This window comes from Saimiri boliviensis, chromosome 6 (genome assembly GCF_048565385.1).
Source record: "Saimiri boliviensis isolate mSaiBol1 chromosome 6, mSaiBol1.pri, whole genome shotgun sequence".
Lineage (NCBI taxonomy): Eukaryota > Metazoa > Chordata > Mammalia > Primates > Cebidae > Saimiri > Saimiri boliviensis.
In genome coordinates, this window is record NC_133454.1 from 72,989,753 (window position 1) to 73,008,716 (window position 18,964).

At 45.6% G+C, this 18,964-nt stretch overlaps 1 protein-coding gene across 5 annotated transcripts in view; it reads left to right on the forward strand.

Annotated features, from left to right (window-relative positions):
- PDE2A (phosphodiesterase 2A) overlaps positions 1–2,207 on the forward strand; it is a 102,829-nt gene extending 100,622 nt beyond the window's left edge. For all 5 annotated transcript variants that reach the window (XM_039470773.2, XM_010334293.3, XM_039470775.2 and 2 more), the window contains one exon: positions 731–2,207. In XM_039470773.2, coding sequence (XP_039326707.1) covers positions 731–941 — 211 coding nt within the window. In that variant the 3' untranslated portion in view covers positions 942–2,207. The remainder of the gene's footprint in view (positions 1–730) is intronic.
- The last annotated feature ends 16,757 nt before the right edge of the window (positions 2,208–18,964 follow it).

Below are 18,964 nucleotides of genomic sequence, written 5' to 3' on the forward strand. Positions count from 1 at the left end.
TGGCTGTCCAGTCCTATGCCTCACACTCTTGTGGAAGTTTTTTTTTTTTTTTTTTTTTTTGAGGTGAAGTCTCACTCTGTCCCCAGGCTAGAGTGCAATGGCACGATCTTGGCTCACTGCAACCTCTGCCTCCTGGGTTCAAACGATTCTCCTATCTCAGACTCCTGAGTAGCTGGGATTACAACCTGCCACCAGCCTGGATAATTTTGTTTTGTTTGTTCTGTTTTTTGAGATGGGGTCTCGCTCTGACACCAGGCTGGAGTGCAGTGGCGCAATCTCAGCTCACTATAAGCTCCGCCTCCCAGTTCAAGTGATTCTTCTGCCTCAGCCTCCTGAGTAGCTGGGACTACAAGTGTGCACCACCACACCTGGCTAATTTTTCTATTTTTTAGTAGAGATGGGGTTTCACCATGTTGGTCAGGATGGTCTCGATCTCTTGACCTCGTGATCCACCCCCCTCAGCCTCCCTAAGTGCTGGGATTATAGGCGTGAGCCACTGCGCCCAGCCAATTTTGTATTTTTAGTAGAAATGAGGTTTCACCATGTTGGTCAGGCTGGTCTTAGACTCCTGACTTCAGATGACCTGCCCACCTCGGCCTCCAAAGTGCTGGGATTACAGGTATGAGCCATCGTGCCGGCCATTGTGGAAGTTCTGTGTTGTGTAGCCCTCTTCTTTCTTGCTGCCCATGGTCTGATTTCTACCTGTCATCCTGCCATTATACACCCACAGGCTTTTGCAGGACCTGTTCCCCAAAGCAGCAGAGCTGTATGAGCGTGTGGCCTCCAACCGTGAGCACTGGACCAAGGTGTCCCACAAGTTCACCATCCGCGGCCTCCCAAGCAACAACTCGCTGGACTTCCTGGATGAGGAATATGAGGTGCCTGATCTGGATGGCACTAGGGCCCCCATCAATGGCTGCTGCAGCCTTGATGCTGAGTGATCCCCTCCAGGGACCCTTCCCGGCCCAGGCCACCTCCCACAGCCCTCCACTGGCCTGGCCAGATGCACTGGGAACAGAGCCACAGGTCCTGGGTCCTAGACCAGGACTTCCTGTGTGACCCTGGACAAGTACTACCTTCCTGGGCCTCAGCTTTCTCGTCTGTATAATGGAAGCAAGACTTCCAGCCTCACGGAGACTTTGTAATTTGTCCTCTGAGAGCACAGGGGTGACCAATGAGCAGTGGGCCCTGCTCTGCGCCTCTGATCACACCTTGGCGAGTTTTTCCCAAGCCATTCTTTGTCTGAGCAGCTTGATGGTATCTCCTTGCCCCATTCCTGTCCCACCAGATCTTTGCTCCTTTCTCTTGGGGGATTCCCACCCCTTGGGGTCTTCAGGATCCTCATGGAAGGGGAAGGTGAGACATCTGAGTGAGCAGAGTGTGGCGTCTTAGAAACAGTCCTTAGTTCTATGGGAGGACTAGAAACAGCCTCGGGGCAAAAGCCCCCTGAGGACCACCACTATACTGAAGGTGGGATCGGGACCTGCGGGATATGGAGGCCCCAGGAGGAAGCTGCCAGAGGGGCAGCTCAATGTTCTGTGGCGAGGGGGCTCGGGAAGAAGGCAGGGTGGGGTTGATGGGCAGGAGGTATCCCTGTACTGGGAAACAGGCCCAGGTATGAGCCAGCCTTGCTTCCTCCGGCCTGTGTGACGCTGGGCAAGTCTCTTCCCCTGTCTGGGCCAAAGGGGAGGGTAAGACAATCCATGCTCTAAGAGCCATTTGAGATCAATGTCTAAAATAGCTCTGTAGCTCTGCGGAGTCCCAGCAGAGGCTGTGGAATGTTTCTGCCACCCTAGGGCACAGAGAGCCCAAGCCTGCATCCCTCAGAGCCCCCTGTGTCCCTCAGAGCCCCCTGCGTCCCTCAGAGGCGCCCCCCTTGGCCTGAGCCCCTTCCCAATTCCGGCAGCCAGTGAGAGACCTGGCCACAGCCCTGGCAGGGCTCTCTTTTCAAGGCCATATCCACCTGTGCCCTGGGGCTTGGGAGACCCCATAGGGTCGGGACTCTTGGGTCAGCCTGGCCACTGGCTTCTCTCTTTTTCTCCGTTTCGTTCTGTGTGCGTTGTGGGGTGGGGGAGGGGGGCCAACTGCCTTACCTTTCTGAGTTGCCTTTAGAGAGATGCGTTTTTCTAGGACTCTGTGCAACTGTCGTATATGGTCCCGTGGGCTGGCCGCTTTGTACATGAGAATAAATTTATTTCTTTCTACCAGTCCTCCCCCATGGGGCTGTTTGCAGACTTTGTGCTTGGGGTGGGTGAAGTGGGGAATAGAACTGGGAGAGGCAAATGCTCTTTGGAACTCCGTGGCTTCCTGAATCCCCCACCCTTGGTGCCTAGCCCCTCTTCTGGAAGAGTCATTTAGACCTGTTGAGGTACTCCCTGGGCTAGCCCTGTGCCAGATCGTGGAAGCTAAGGGGTGGGTTAGCAGATGAGAAGGCCTGGCTGGGGAGCAGTGATGGGACATGTTGGCTGGCAGAGATTGTGGAGTAGACGGAAAACTGAGAGGTAGAAGCAAGCAGGTAGGCTGCCTGGAGGAGGTAGCCTGAAGCTCGTCCTAGACCTTCCCAGTGCTGGCCTTCCCTGGTCATGAGTGCCCATATGGTGAGGGCCTGGGCCTCTGAGCCCTGTTCCTAGCTGCAGTGATGCCTCTGTACAGTGATCTGTGTCCCAGCAAGTCATCCAGTTTCTCTGAGTCCTGCCGAAGGGCCACCCCTGAGTTGGACTCCACACCAGATCCAGCCCCGAGTTGTGTCTGAGGAGTTAGTCCCTGCTTTCCTCCATGTGAGAGCGTTTACTTCCACCCAGTCCAAGATGGGCAGACTCCAGATTGGGGCCATGAAGTGGCTCTGCCTGGCAGTCTCCAAGCCCTGTCCCTGACTGACCTACCCCTGTCTCCTGATCATTTCTTCCTGATCAGTAAAGGTGATGTGTTGAGGTATCCTTTCTCGGTGAGAGCCCGAAGGAGATGGACAGGGCCATCTTCTGACCATCAGCCATTGCCAGCTTTGCCTTTGGGACCACAGAGCCCCTCTGCTTCCTTTGCAGCTCCCCCGACTCCTCCAGCCTGTCTGGGTTTGGAATCTGCTTCTCTGGCTGAATGGTCTCCAGGTCTCCAGCTTCCTTTAGTGTCATGTGGCTCCAGGCTCGTCTCACTCCTGGCTCCTGCTTTGGGCTCCCCATGTCTGTCTCTACCCTCTCACAGCACAGGACCCAGGCTTGGCCAGTGAGTCCGCAGGTGGGGGTGAGAGTGGTCAGTTCATGGACCAAGGCCAATAAGAGATGGCTATTCTAATGGTGCCTAGCTGACCCCAGAGTCACTGTGGGCTGATGTGGCCGCTCTTCTGCCTGACCCCTAACCCTGAGTGTGTTCGCATGTTTGTCTTCCATAAGCCTTTGGGCAAGGGGGACCTTGACCCTGCATCTGCTCTCTGCCCCCGGCCCAACCCTCCTTTAAGGCCCATTCTGTGACACATCCTGTTTTTCAGCAAATGGAGGGAACAGCCACAGTTATTTCCCCATGAATGCAGGGCCCTGTGCTAGGGCCGAGGCTGACTTTGTCTTTGTCCTGGCCTGGAGATTCTCACAGTTTTATTGGAGAGAGAGATCCAAACTCAGATGCAAGTCACAACAGCACTGTGGGATGCCCGCCATGGGGCTCCAGGCAGGATCAGAACCCTGAGAACAACAGTGAGGCTTGAAAGATGAGCAGATGTTGTTTTCCTACAGGCAAAAGGCGACAGGCACTCCTGCCTGGTAAAAGAAACCGCTTTTGCAAAGGCCCCGAGAAGGGAAGGGACTGGCAGGTGGAGGAGCTGAGGGATGGAGGAGGAAGCAAGGCCAGGTCATGAAGGGCCTTAAATGCCAGCTTGTGGAGTTTGGCTTTATTCTGTGGGCAGTGGAGAACCAGAGAAAGGTTTTCAGCAGGAGAGTGACTCAGAAGTGCATTTTAGAAAGACGCCCCTGGAGAGCAGGGATGTGATTGTAAAGGGAGAGGGTGGGCAGGGATTATTCTATGGCTGATGTGCGATGTTCACCCTAGGCTGGGCAAGGAGAGGAATTCAAAAGATGCTGGTTCGGCAGAACGTGGTGGCCAATGGGACGGGGGATGCAGAGGGAGGACTTGGAGGAGCCCTGGGAGGTGGGGTCTATGCCACTCCATGATGAGCTGTGGGGGCTCTGCTCAGCATCACCCTCACCCACAACATGTATTGGGTAGAGCCTCTGGCAGTGGGGAGCTCCCTGCAAAGGTGAGCAAGACAGCTATCTGGGGTTCCCCAGGGAGGAGAGGTGGGAGGGAGGGAGGGAGGATAGATGGGAGGAGGCTCTGCACAGAGCCTGAGGGCAGCCCTCACCAGGTTACAGAACACAAGGCTTGCCCCATTGGCTTCCTGTAAGCAATCCTGCCCTGCCAACTTAATGGCTTCATTTTGCATGTTACTTAAATCTTGCAATGATTCCAGCAGACACTGTTAGTCTATTCTGCTGTCAAGTTGCCTGAGGTTCAGAGAGGTTAAGTAATGCACCAGGGTTAGGATGTGAGCCCCACCTGTCTGAATCCTCCCTCCCTCTCTGGGATAGAGGAGGGAGACTCAGAAGGATGCGTCTCCATCTTCAGTCTTTGCAAAACTATTGTAGGACGTTGGGATGATGAGCACAAAGTGGTTGAGGCCCCAGAGAAAGAGCTAAGAGCTGGGATCAACTCTTAGCATGTGTGTGTCTGTGTGTATGTGAGTTGGAGCAGGGGGCAGGGAGAAAGGAGTTGGAGGGGTGTGGTTTGTAGTGCAGCTCATGGCCACCAGGTGGTGTCCAGCCCTTACTGTCCTCACCTCGCCAGAGGTCAGACAAGGGTAAGGGTGGGGCAGTAGGGAAGGGGAGTGTGGTTAGCAATGTCACTCCTGTCCATTCACATACAGGCTGAGTATCACTAATCCAAAATGCTTGCGGCCAGATTTAAGATTTTTTTTTTTTAATTTTGGAATATTTGCATATACATAATGAGATATCTTGGGAATGAGACCCCAAGCTACAGACGAAATCCATTTATGTTTTATATACATACAGCCTGAAGCAGTTTTATACAATATTTTAAATAATTTGTGCATGAAACAAAGTTTGTGCACATTGAAGCAAGTGTGGAATTTTCCACTTGTGGCATTATGTCAGTGCTAAAAAATGTTTAGATTTTGGAGCGTTTTGGATCTCAGAAGGCTGCATTAGGAATTGAGGACCAAGCTCTGATTTTTTGTCTTACCCAAATTCCTACCTAAGGGTCTAGGGAGCCAAGCCCTACAAACCATACATTCTCATCAGATGCGTTTTATTTGACCCTATATGCTGTGACTTACTTTTCAATCTGACTCTGGCATAACATGAGGCAAGAAAAAAATATTTAATCCCAAAATGTATTTCCTTGCCATATCTTGAAATTGCCCTGCAAAGTCTCTTGTGGGAAAAATCCACATTCTGTAGAGAGTCTCCTTTTCCCTTTGTTTTCCTTCCCTGCTTTCCAGATCCCGGAGATAATCTAAGTAAGAGCCAGGCACCCTTTTAAATCTGAACTTGCTTTCTCTGAAGTCCACTGAGAGCTTCCTCTGCACAGTAAACTTTGGTCTCCATAATCCTTCATCTTTAACCTGAACATTCCTTTCTATAGATCCCAAGTCTTTAGACAAGTTCAGCCACTTGTCAACCAGAAATGTTTCAATTTACCTATAGCTGGAAGCCCCCGTTTTGAGTAGTTCTGTTTTTCTGAACCAAACCAATGTATTTCTTAAATGTAGTTGATTGATGTCTCATACCTCCCTAAAATATATAAAACCAAGCTGTACCCCGACCACCTTGGGCACATGTTCTTAGGACCTCCTGAGGGCTGTGTCATGGGCCAGAGTCATTCATATTTGGCTCAGAAGAAATCTCTTAAAATATTTTACAGGCTGGGTGCAGTGGCTCAAGTCTGTAATACCCGAACTTTGGGAGGCCGAGGAGGGTGAATTGCCTGAGGTCAGGAGTTCAAGATCAGCCTGATCAACATGGTGAAACCCCATCTCTACTAAAAAATACAAAAATTAGCCAGGTATGGTGGGCACCTGTAATCCCAGCTACTCCGGAGGCTGAGGCAAGAAGAATTGTTTGAACCCAGGAGGCAGCAGTTAGTTGCAGTGAGCTGACATTGTGCCACTATACTCCAGCCTGGGTGACAGAGATGCCATCTCAAAAGAATTTTTTTTTTTTTTACAGAGTTTAACTTTTCATCAACAGAGTGTTCCACCTGTATGACCCTCTCACACTCACAAACACAGAGGCATTCTTACACTGACACATGCACACACACACACTCACATGCTCATTCTTTGACACATAAGGCACATTTGCCTGCAGACTCTATACAACCTATACCCTATACAGTACACACCCATACAGACACCACAGGGAAAATAGGAACTGTTTCCTGGAGGCTTCCAGCCCATGTAGCTGTACTCTGAACAGGACTGAGGTCCATCAGCTTTACCTGAGTGAGACCCCGGCAGGTGGTGCCTGCCTGATGAGTGGTCTCCCTCTGCAGAAGGGTCCATGGGAAGGCAGAGCCAGCTTTGCATGTGAACAGACATAGGCAGAAATGATGCTACCCTCACCCCTTTTCTGTGCAGAAAATAACTAATAGAGAGGATTGCAAGGCTTGGTGCTAGGCTGGTGAGGGAGGACAGTCACGGCAGGGAGTGAACCCAGGTCATGAAGGGGGCTTCCTGGAGGGGTGTGAGGTATAGGCAGGTCTTGGAGTTTGGATGAGGAGGATTGGAAAGGACTTGAGGACATTGCAGATAGACTGGGAAAGCAGGCTGGGGGGTGAGGAGGTGCAGGAAGCTGTGCCTCTCAGGACTCAGTTTCTTTGAGACAGGGGTGGGACTGAGGGGGTGGGTTAGTTGGGGGTGTGCTGAGAGAAGATGGTGAGTAGATGCTATTTTCATAACCTTGGTTGCAGTCCCCTTGGGAAGGTGCCAGGTCCGGGGAGGTGAAGATGTTGAAGGTCTGCTCTGAGCAGGAGCTAATCTCTCCGCCTCTAATCTTAGTTTTTCTGTCTATAAACTGGGATGATGAACCCTGCTAAAGGTGGTGAGGGTAGGTGGCACACCAGAGCAGCCATTGCCCCCAAGGCAGGCTCTGGACTGCACCTGGGAGAAAAGAGAGAATCAGGGTTGGGGAGGGAATGAAGGAAGGAGCATGGGAAATCAGGGGAGGAGGCAGCATGGGTGGTGTGGGCGGATCAAGGGTATCAAGGATATCAGGGCAGGCCTCTTACCTGACTGAAGTTTGCACTCCTGGGTTTCCTGTCCTGAAACAAAGTAAGAGCTGACCCCACACAATGAATCCCTGCTCTTCAGCACTCTCTGCAATCCCTCTGGGGTTTCCTTTCTATCCTGGCAGGATGAGCACTGGGCTACCTCATTGGTCTTAGTTTTCCTCTCCATTAAGTGGGAGGATGAGCCCACTGAAGGCCTTCAGGATGCAGAAGGTGCTCTGAGTGGGAGGCTGTCCTGCATCCGGGCAGCTGTGTGGGAACGAAGTCTGGTAGATGGCACAGCCAGATTGTTCTCTGAGGGAATACCAGGATGAGTCCTTACAGGAAACAAAGTACAACATCAACTTTGGGGACTGGTGGGTCAGGTGTAAGAATGGGAGGAGTGGCAACATCCTGCCAAAATGGCTGCCACTGTCAATTCCTAAATTACCCCTGGGAAACCTACAGAACTGATTGGGATGCATAGGATTCTAGGAAATGACAACAGTGTTACAGTCCAATAGGTTCTTCTTGCCTGCTGCCCAGAAAGGCCAATGCACTGAGAACAGCAGGTGTTGCAGCAAAGAAAGAGTTTAATAATCACAGGGCCATCCAAGTGGAAGGACAGGAGATGTTTCTCAAATATGCCTCCCTGAGAATTTGGAAGCTAGGGTTTGTTAAACATAGTTTGGTGGGCAGGGGACTAGGAAATGGGGGAAGCTGATTGGTTGGGTTGAAGAAGAAATCACAGAGGGTTGAAGCTGTCTTCTTACACTGAGTCAGTTTTGGGTGGCAGTCACAGGACCGGTTGAGTCAGTTTCCTGGTGTAGGTTACTGGTCTCGGTAATACTATCTGGTTGATCAGAATGCAAGATCTGAAAAATGTCTCAAATACCAGTCTTAGGTTTTACAATAGTGGTCTTACCTATAGGAGCAAATGGGGAGGTTACAAATCTTGTGATCTTTGGCTTCATAACTTCTAAGCCATAATTCTAAACTTATGGACAATTTTTTAGTTTTATAAAATTTTATAAAGTCAGTTTTGGTCCCCTAGCAGAAAGGGGGTTAATTTGGGAAGAGGCTACTATCATTTTTGTTTCAAAATTAAACGATAAGCTAAATTTCTCCCATAGTTAACTTGGCCTATGCCCAGGAATGAGCAGACGACGTGCTTGTGAAATAAGAAGAAACATGGAGTCAGCTGTGACATATTTCTCTCACTATCATTCTCAGTTCCTCACTTAATTTTTCCACATCAGTCTGGGTATGCTTGGGGGAGGGAGAGATAAAAATGAAAACTGGGTTGGAGAGGAATGCTTGCCTTACCCCCTACTGCCTTGGACAGTCACTGCCTGCCCTTTCACCTGTGCACAAACTCCCGATGTGACTTGATTCAGTGAGGAGGGGCCAGCCAGGTCCCCATGGACATCACCCTAGCACTTTCTCTCCTCAATCCCTAGGACGGGTGGCTCACAATCCAGGGAGATGCCTAGGGCTGCTTCTCTTCTAGATATTCTAGTCAGAGGAGGCTCCAGCAGAAGGGAGTGTCCAACTATGGCTGTGGGGTGCCTGGCCCTCGCATCTGGTCCTCACCTTGGTCAGGACCCAGCACAGACTAGGATGCTGACTTCAGCTCATCCCCAGCACATATTACCAGTCTGAGTCACACTGCTCTGAGGGAAACATTGGCCCACAGGTCAAAAGAATATAACCAAAAGAAAGAAAACAATGCACACAAATCAGGCAGACTTTAACAGAAGGGCCCAGAATTTAAAATAAATGCTTTAAACTTTCCTAAAGACATAAGGGAAGATATTAGCAACATGAAGTAAGAACAAAAAATCATTAAAAGAAGAACCATTTGAGACCAACCTGGGCAACATAACAAGACCCTACCTCTCCAAAAAATTACCAAAATTACCTGAGTGTAGTTGTGTACACTTGTAGGACCAGTTCCTTGGGAGGCTGAGGCAGGAGGATCACTTGAGCCCAGGAGGTTGATGCTGCAGTGAGTCATGATTGTGCCACTGAACTCCGGCCTGGGCAGCAGAACAAGATTCTGTCTCCAGAAAAACAAAACAAAAACCAAACCAAACAAAAAAGAACTAAGTAGAAGTATCAGATATGAAGATTATAGTTGGAATAAAGAAGAGAATAGATGAGAAGAGCAAGGAGGATTCAACTGAAGAGAGAAATAGTGAGGTTTGAGGATCATCTGGATAAACTCTTGACAAAGGCAATTGGAAAGGATCAAGAAATAGAAGGTATAAGCAAAAATAAAATATGACATGTGAAGAATAGAAGTAGAAACGCCAATATCCAGGCAATAGACATCCCAGATGAAAGGATAAACAAGTTGGAGGAAATATTTGTAGAAAGAGTGGACATAAAGGTACTATATTAAAAAATTGAAAGACCTAATATTTAAAGGGATCTGAGAGTGTCAGTCAGGGGAGATAAGGACAAACTTCCAACCAGATGCATTATTTCATAAATTTAAGACTACCAAGGCAAAGAGAAAATTCCAAACACTGCCAGAGAGAAAATACAGGTCACCTAAAAAGGAGAATGAACCAGGTTATCATCAGAGTTCCTAACAGTATTCACTACTGGCTGGAATGCATAATGATGAGACAGCCAAAGACTGTATATACATGTTCCTTACATGCAACAGAGAATATATGATTTTCTGAACATACAGAGTATTTGAAAAACTGATCATCTGTTACAAGGATTCGCAACCCCCAGGCCATGGACTGGTCCTGGTTCCTGTGGCTGTGGGGTGCCACAACAAGCTCAGGGCTCCCACTGATTCTACATTATGGTGAATTTTAGAATTATTTCATTATATACTACAATGTAATAAAAATAGAAATAAAGGGCACATAAATGTAATGTGCTTGAATCATCCTGAAACTATCCCCCATTCCTGCCCCGTAGAAAAATTGTCTTCCACAAAACCAGTCCCTGGTACCAAAATGGTGGGGACCACTGATCTGTGAGACCCCACAGAAGCCTAAAGACTCCAAAGGATCAACATGACATAATGTTTTCTGATTATAATATAATAAACATAGATATTAACAGACATTAATAACAAAAGAATGGTTAAAATTTCCATATATCTGGAAGTGAAGTAGTATGTTATTAAATTACTCGGGTTAAAAAGAAAACTATAAAGGAAATGGTGAAATACTCAGAACTAGATTGTAAAAACAAATCTTCACTACATACAGTATCAACATTTATGGAATAGCTAAAACAGTACTTGGTGAAATTTATATCTTTAAATTCATTCGTTGGGAAACAGAACACTAAAAATGAACTAAGCATTTAACTTAAGAGGCTGGACAAAAGACAGCAGAAGAGCAAAAAGAGGAAAGTAAAAATGGGGCAGAAATAAAGAACCCAGAGAACACCAACAACTATTAGAGATTCCCCAAACCAATAGCTGGTTCTTTAAAAAGATTAGTAAGCTTGACCTCTGATAAGTCTGATCATGAAAAAAGAAAGACATACTAAGTATACTCTTGGGTTAAAAGAGTAGACATACTAAGTATAGAAAAAATGATAGACAATATTTACATTTTATCCAAGAGGGGTGAAAAACATAATACAAGCATATCATTCAAAATTACAATGTAAAAACTTGGATGAAATGGATACATTTCTAAAAAGATACAAAATTCACAGGACATAGAATTTGAATAGATCAATGTGTATTAAAGGAATGAAATGGCAGTTAAAACCTTCCTCTCAAAAAAACTCTTTTCCAGATGGCTTTACAGATAAGTTCACTAAACTTTAAAAGAATGGATAGTATCTGATCCATATACGTTATTCCAGATAACAAAGCAAACTCCCCAGCTTATTTTATGATGTTAACCTGCTCTCGATTTTCAAACCAGATAATGCAAAAGAAGATAATACAAGATTAGTTCAGTTTCATCTAGGCGTTTAGATGCAAAAATCCTACATGTAAAATCCTAACTAACCAGGTACAAGTGAATATTTTAAAATGTATCATAATCAGATGGAAATTTTTTTCCAAGGGATGCAAGGATGGTTTTACCTCAGAAAACTTATCTGTATCATTTACAATATTAATAGACTTATGAAGAAAATTATAGGATTATTTCAATTGATGTAGAAAAGAGTATTTGATAAAATTGATACCTATTTGTGATTTAAAATAATTTGATGAACTGGGATTATAGAGATGTTAACTTGGAAGAGGTAATATTCCAAAACTCTCCAGTTAAGATTTTAGTCAGTGGAGGAATTTTGATGTATTCCCTCTGTGAACAGAAATAAGACAGGGATGCCCATTATCACCAATCCTGTTGCACCTAGTGCTAGAGGTCCCAGCCAATGCTTTAATGAAAGGAAAAGAAATAGATATCAATTTTGGAAGGGAAGCGATTAGAGTGTCATTTTTCACAAATGATACAATTGTTTATCTAGAAAATAGAATCAATAGACAAACCATTAGAACTAATAAGAGAGTTTATCAATATTTCTGGAAATAAGATGAAAATTAATGCCATTTCTCTACAACAACCAGAAGCAACTGGAAAATAAAACTCAAAAATAATATGCCACTCACAAAAGCCATAAAAATGATTAAGCATCTTAGAAATTAATCTAGCTAAGAATATAAGTGCTATCTTGGGAACAAAATCTAGATGTCTGATAAGAAAGAAAGGTTATTTGAATAATGGAGAAGGAGTCCATGTTCTGGATGAAATGACTTGATACTATTACAAGGTAATTCTCCTAAAAGTAATTTAGATATCCAATACAATCCCTATACAAATTCCTGCTGGTTTCTTGAGCAACACAATAATCTCCTATTAAATATATGTGGAAAAATAAAAATCTGTGAATAGCAAGATAAATTTGAAAAGTGAAAGTAAAGAAGAATATGATTTTTAAGTGATACTATAATTTAAAAAAATAGACACAAGGTCTCACTATGTTGCTCAGGCTGATCTCAAACTCCTGAGCTCAAGTCGTCCTCCCACCTCAGCCTTGCGAAGTGTTGCGAAGGTGGTTTTTTGTTGTTGTTGTTGTTGTTGTTTGAAGCTCATTTATGATTAACAAAGGCAGAAAAATTGATTACATTTCAGATGCCACCAAATTCCAAACAACAACGAATATTGGAGAGACTAAAAGAACAGAGAAGAACGGGAGTTTCTGGAAGCAAATGAGATGGGATTTAATATAGATAAATGTAAGATAATACACCTGGGAAAGTCCGAATCAGCATTAATTAAAAGTGGGCACCTGCAATTTGTGAAACAATCAGACCGACAAAAAGCTGGGACTAATAATATATGATCAATTATGAATCAAGAAATGTGCTGCTTATTAGAAAAACAAAGTTCACCATCTTACAGGATATAGATAAAATACGATCAGACATGGTCGTATCATTCCAGTGCCCTTCCTGAGATCGCTGGAACCAAGACTAGGGCAGTTAAGGTAGATGAGAAACGAGGCATGGGAGTCAACAGACTGCGGGCGGTGGGGGTGGGGAGTTCCAGACTTACAGGTGTGAGATTAAAAGCTGTGGAGCCATCTCGCATCACACAGGCAGGATGATTAAGATCAGAGGTCAGTGGCTGTCAGCCAGGCAGGCGGGCAGGGCAGCAGGCAGGGCAGCAGTCACGGAGACTACGGGTCTGCGGCGGCTCTGACTTCACATTGGACGCCTTACTCAATGTCAGCGCAGAAATGAATTCCAGGGAGATGCAGAGCCCTCCTTCCCCAAGGGGGCACAGGTAAGTGAAGGCGCATCACATAAGGAAGGCAACTCGTGGGTGTCCTGGGTGTTGTGCAAAGTCGCTCCCCACTCTGCCGCAGGTCAGTTGGGATTCTGTTTGGGCTGAAAGTAAGAGAAAGCTGGACGCAGTGGCTTGCACAAGGATATACCTCATTTCTGTTATATGAAGAGACATCTGGAAGTTGCCTCTTTATTGCTCGTGTTGGTTCAGCTGCTTGTCAATATCAGAATGAAAGTCTCTGAGCATATTTTGGTCTTTCCTTCATGGTCCCACGTTGGCTGCCATAATGTGAGGCACAATGCTCCAATATACATCGCCTTTTTATTATTTGATGATCAAGCCCACTCTCGTTTGGAAGCAACACGATCAGCTGAAATGAGATCCTTGCTTTCTCGGCATCCATTGCAGCACTCAGCCAAAAGTGATATTGTAATCCAACACAAGAGTAGGAAAAAAAAGTGATTTTGGTGTCAGACAGACCAAAGGGTTAATGGGACCGAGTAGAGCGCTCAGAGAGGAGCATACATACAACTAGGAACTTCACAATACTACCCAATAAAGATGGGACCCCTGCCTCTAGGGGAAAGGCTGGATTGTTGGGAAAACTCACTCGTATCACGCAGAAATGAAGACTGGATCCCTGCTTACCATCACACACAGGTGGATGCCAGGGAGATTATAGACTAAGCATGAAAGGTGAGAGTGTCAGGTCGACAGAAGAAAAAAAAGTATCTTTGTGGGCATGGAGGACAAGCCATAAGAAAAACAATTTGTGTATTCAATTACATTGAAATTGTGGATTTCTGTTCATTGACATATGTCAAGGATAAGGTTAATAGAGAGCTGCTGGAAGGGGGGATGTTATTCAATGTTTAAAATTGACAAGAGGCTAATATCTGGAATAGATGAGAAATCCCCACAAGCCAGCAAGAAGAAGACAGCAACCCCAATAGGAAAAGCCCTGAATAAGCTATTTATGGAAGAGATGCTCAAATTCATTGATTATCAGAGAAGCAGAAATGAAAACAAGAAGATATTTTATACCTGTTAGATTGACAGAACTCAGAGAGCCAGATGATGTCAATTCTTTTTTTCTTTTTGAGACAGGGTCTTGTTCTGTCACCAGGCTGGAGTACAGTGGCCTGATCTTGGCTCACTCCAACCTCTGCCTCCCGGGTTCAAGCGATTCCCCTGCCTCCGCCTCCCGAGTAGCCAGAACAACAGGTGCATGCCACCACACTTAGCCAATTTTTTGTATTTTAGTAGAGACAGGGTTTCACCATGTTGGCCAGGATTGTCTTGATCTCCTGAACTTCTGATCCACCCACCTCAGCCTCCCAAAGTGCTGGAATTACAGACATGAGCCACTGCACCCGGCTGATGATGTCAATTCTTGACAGGTATGCGGGAAATGGACACTTTCACACAGTGTCCATGGGAATGTAGACTGATGCAGCACTTCTGGGCAGCCACATGGCAGTACTCAAATTGTCTAGATTCCCTAGATTAGCAGTGCCACGCCTAGGTATATACCCCAGGGAAATCCTCCCACAGGCTCAAAAGGAACAGGAATGAGGATGCTGGTGGAATGTACAGCATGTTGATGGACAAAAAGGGGTGTATGCACACCACAGGGTATTACTTAGCAGGTGGAAATAATATATAGACACACCTATAGCAGCACGAATCCTAAAAACATACAGCTGAGTGAAGAAAGGGTGCAGGAGAATGAGATCTATTATATACTACAATTTACATGAACTAAAACATAGGCATTCAGAATTATAGCATTCATTTTATAAGAACTCTCATCAGCAAAAGCCTTCACATTAAGTACCTAATTTCTTTTGAGAAGAAGAAAAGAATAGCAAGGGAGAAGGAGGATGAAAAGGAATCCGTAAGTAAACCATGAACAGAACCCTAGATGGACCAATGACGGTTCCACGCTGTGAACTCAGCGGAAGGATTAGCTCAGCCCTCTGCACCTGAGGTCTGGGGAACAAATATCCTAGGCACGAGAAGCACACCTGCCCCCAGTCAGCCTCCTCTGAGTTCCTTAATTGTTCTTGTTTGAGAACGCACCTGTCTCTGAAAGCAGAGCCTTTTCTGATTCCTGGCTGGTAGAAAGCCTTGCTAAATGCTTGCTTAGTGACGGAAGGAATACGCACATGGATGAATGGGCAGATGAATAACAGTTGAAGGAGAAATGAGCTAATGATTGAATTAGTAAGTGAATGGGTGAACGAATGGATGAGCCACTGAATAAATGAGTGAGTGCCAGAATAACTGAGTGAATGAATAAAGATGGTAAAGAGTGACTGGCTTTGGTGAGTCAATGCCTTGACGAGTGAATAGATGGGTGAGTGAATGGAGCATGAATGAGGGAGCCTGGCTGTTTGCCCAGACCTTGGGGAGAGCTCACCTGACAGGCAGGCACAGTTGAGGTGGTTGCAGGTCTGCTTGGTGCTCTGAAGAGTTGCTAGGCTGCATGCCTGGCCCATCACAGGAGAGGCTGGCAGCCGCAAAACCTTAACGGGGGTCTGGGGGAAGTAGCACCTCTTAGGAAGCCTGACGGTATGGATGGAGGCCCCGAAGCAGTTCTGTAGGGAGAAAAATGCAGCGTCCCCAAAACTGAGGACTACCCCCTGGAGGCAGCTGGAGGTGAATGGGCCCTGTTGGATGGAGGCCTCTATCGTCCCAAGCTTGAAGTGGAGGCTGTCCACACCTGGGAATACCACCTCCCAGGGTCCCCACAGCAGCTCCCCTGCCCTGCAGCAATTTCAGGGCCCAGGTCAGGTAGAAATGCAGGGCATGGAAGGTAAGTGCCTTATGTAGAGCTCCCAGGAGGCTCTGCCTGTCCAAAAGGCCTGGCTCAGCTTTAAGTTCAGGGCATTGGACAAGTTGATGTTGGCCAGGGCTGGGCTTTTAAGTTGGGGTGGGGCAGGGTGAATGGGATGGAGTGTTGTGTGGTGGGGAGGGGAAGGGTAGAAAGCGGGACAGGTCTGGTGAGTTTCCCAGCATGGGTGCTTCCAGGGTTCCCACAGCCCACATAGGCGTCATTGCAGGTGTCCTGAGTCAAGGTCATGATGGTGAAACTTCAAGTGTGGGACAGGAGGGAGGGAGGGGGCCTCAGCCTGGGCCGAGCCAGGCCATCAGCTAAGCCTATTTTGGGTTCTTTCCTGTGTTTATTTCATGTATTACTGGCAATCTCCTTATACAGATGTGGAAAAGGAAGCTCGGAGAGCCTAGGGCCACACAGCTAGGAAATGGTGGAGCCTGAATTCAAACTCCAAAGTGTAGAGCTCCTAGAAGCCACAGCCTGTCCATCTCCTCAACTCAGGGACACTTCTGGGCTTCCCGTGGGCTCCCCTTCCTAGCCTGTGGCTTGGAAACTCTTTCCAGGCAATAAGTGGAGCATTGTGGGACTCACCACATCTGTTTCCTACTTCTTAGGAGTCATAGTCATTACCTAATATGCAATGCCTTGAAAACTTTCATTTCATAGGTTTTGCCCATTTTTTGTTTATTATTTTAGACAGGAGGGTAAACTTAGTCTTTATTAGTCTATTTTGGATGGGAGTGCATGTCTATTTCATTAATTTGTATTGCTATAGAATACTCCATGTTCAAATATGAATAGACATTTGGATATGAAGCTTCTGGTTCTTAGGAACAATATTCCCAGAAAACCCTTGTATATGTATATATGTTTTGAATATGCCATTATATGAATATATTAGAATTTATTTCTTCATTTCTATTGTTAATGCCCATCTTTAGGCTTCCATCTGGGTGATCATTCCTTTTGACTTGAAAAATACCCTTTTAATATTTTCTTTAGTGCAGACCTGCTGCTGGTGAATTCTGTTATTTCTGTTATTAAGTGTCTTTGCAACAGAGCCAACCTCCTGCCCTGAAGGCAAGGTCCTCTCCCCTTCCAAGTGGGGGTTTTCTCAAGGGACTGGGAGAAAGAGGCAGGCATGCACCCAGTATTTAATTAAAATATAAAAAATAAAAAAATTTCTTCTTTATTCTTGAAGGATATTTTTGCTGCTACTGAATTCTACGTTAGGAAGTATTTTCTTTTTCTTTTTATTTTAAATTGCATTTTAGGTTTTGGGGTACATGTGAAGAACATGTAAGATTGTTGCATAGGTACACACATGGCAGTGTGATTTGCTGCCTTCCTCCCCATCACCTATATCTGGCATTTCTCCCCATGCTATCTCTCCCCAACTCCCCAGCCCCCGCTGTCCCTCCCCTATTTCCCCCCGACAGACCCCAGTGTGTGATGCTCCCCTCCCTGTGTCCATGTGTTCTCATTGCTCAACACCCACCTATGAGTAAGAACATGTGGTGTTTGATTTTCTGTTCTTTTGTAACTTTGCTGAGAATGATGGTTTCCAGGTTCATCCATGTCCCTACAAAGGACAGGAACTCACCATTTTTTGATGGCTGCATAATATTCCATGGTGTATATGTGCCACATTTTCCCTGTCCAGTCTATCATCGATGGGCATTTGGGTTGGTTCCAGGTCTTTGCTATTATGAACAGTGCTGCAATGAACATTTGTGTGCATGTGTCCTTATAGTAGAATGATTTATAATCCTTTGGATATATACCTAGTCATGGGATTGTTGGGTCAAATGGAATTTCTATTTCTAGGTCCTTGAGAAATCGCCGCACTGTCTTCCACAATGGTTGAACTAATTTACACTCCCACCAACAGTGTAAAAGTGTTCCTATTTCTCCACATCCTCTCCAGCATCTGTTGTCTCCAGATTTTTTAATGATCACCATTCTAACTGGAGTGAGATGGTATTTCAATGTAGTTTTGATTTGCATTTCCTTAATGACCAGTGATGATGAGCATTTTTTCATATGTTTGTTGGCCTCATGTATGTTTTGTTTTGTAAAGCGTCTGTTCATATCCATCACCCACTTTTGAATGGACTTGTTTGTTTTTTTCTTGTAAATCTGTTTTAGATTTAGATTCTCTTGTAAATTCTGTTTTTTCTTTGTAGATTCTGGATATCAGCCCTTTGTCAGATGGGTAGACTGCAAAAATTTTTTCCCATTCTGTTGGTGGCCGATTCAGTCTAATGACTGTTTCTTTTGCTGTGCAGAAGCTGTGGAGTTTGATTAGGTCCCATTTGCCTATTTTGGCTTTTGTTGCCAATGCTTTTGGTGTTTTGGTCATGAAGTCCTTGCCTACGCCTGTGTCCTGAATGGTTTTGCCTAGATTTTCTTCTAGGGTTTTTATGGTGTTAGGTCTTATGTTTAAGTCTTTAGTCCATCTGGAGTTAATTTTAGTGTAAGGTGTCAGGAAGGGGTTTAGTTTCTGCTTTCTGCACATGGCTAGCCAGTTTTCCCAACACCATTTATTAAACAGGAACTCATTTCCCCATTGCTTGTTTTTGTCAAGTTTGTCAAAGATTGGATAGTTGTAGATGTGTTGTGTTTCCTCCGAGGCCTCTGTTCTGTTCCATTGGTCTATATCTCTGTTTTGGTACCAGTACTATGCTGTGTTGATTACTGTAGCCTTGTAGTATAGTTTGAAGTCCGGTAGTGTGATGCCTCCTGCTTTGTTCTTTTTGCTTAGAATTGACTTGGCTATGCAGGCTCTCTTTTGGTTCCATATGAAGTTTAAGGTGTTTTTTTCCAACTCTGTGAAGAAGGTCATTGGTAACCTGATAGGGATAGCATTGAATCGCTAAATTATTTTGGGCAGTATGGCCATTTTTACGATATTGATTCTTTGTAACCATGAACATGGAATGTTTCTCCATCTGTTTGTGTCCTCTCTTACTTTGTTGAGCAGTGGTTTGTAGTTCTCCTTGAAGAGGTCCTTTACGTTCCTTGTTAGTTGTATTCCTAGGTATTTTATACTCTTTGTAGCAATTGT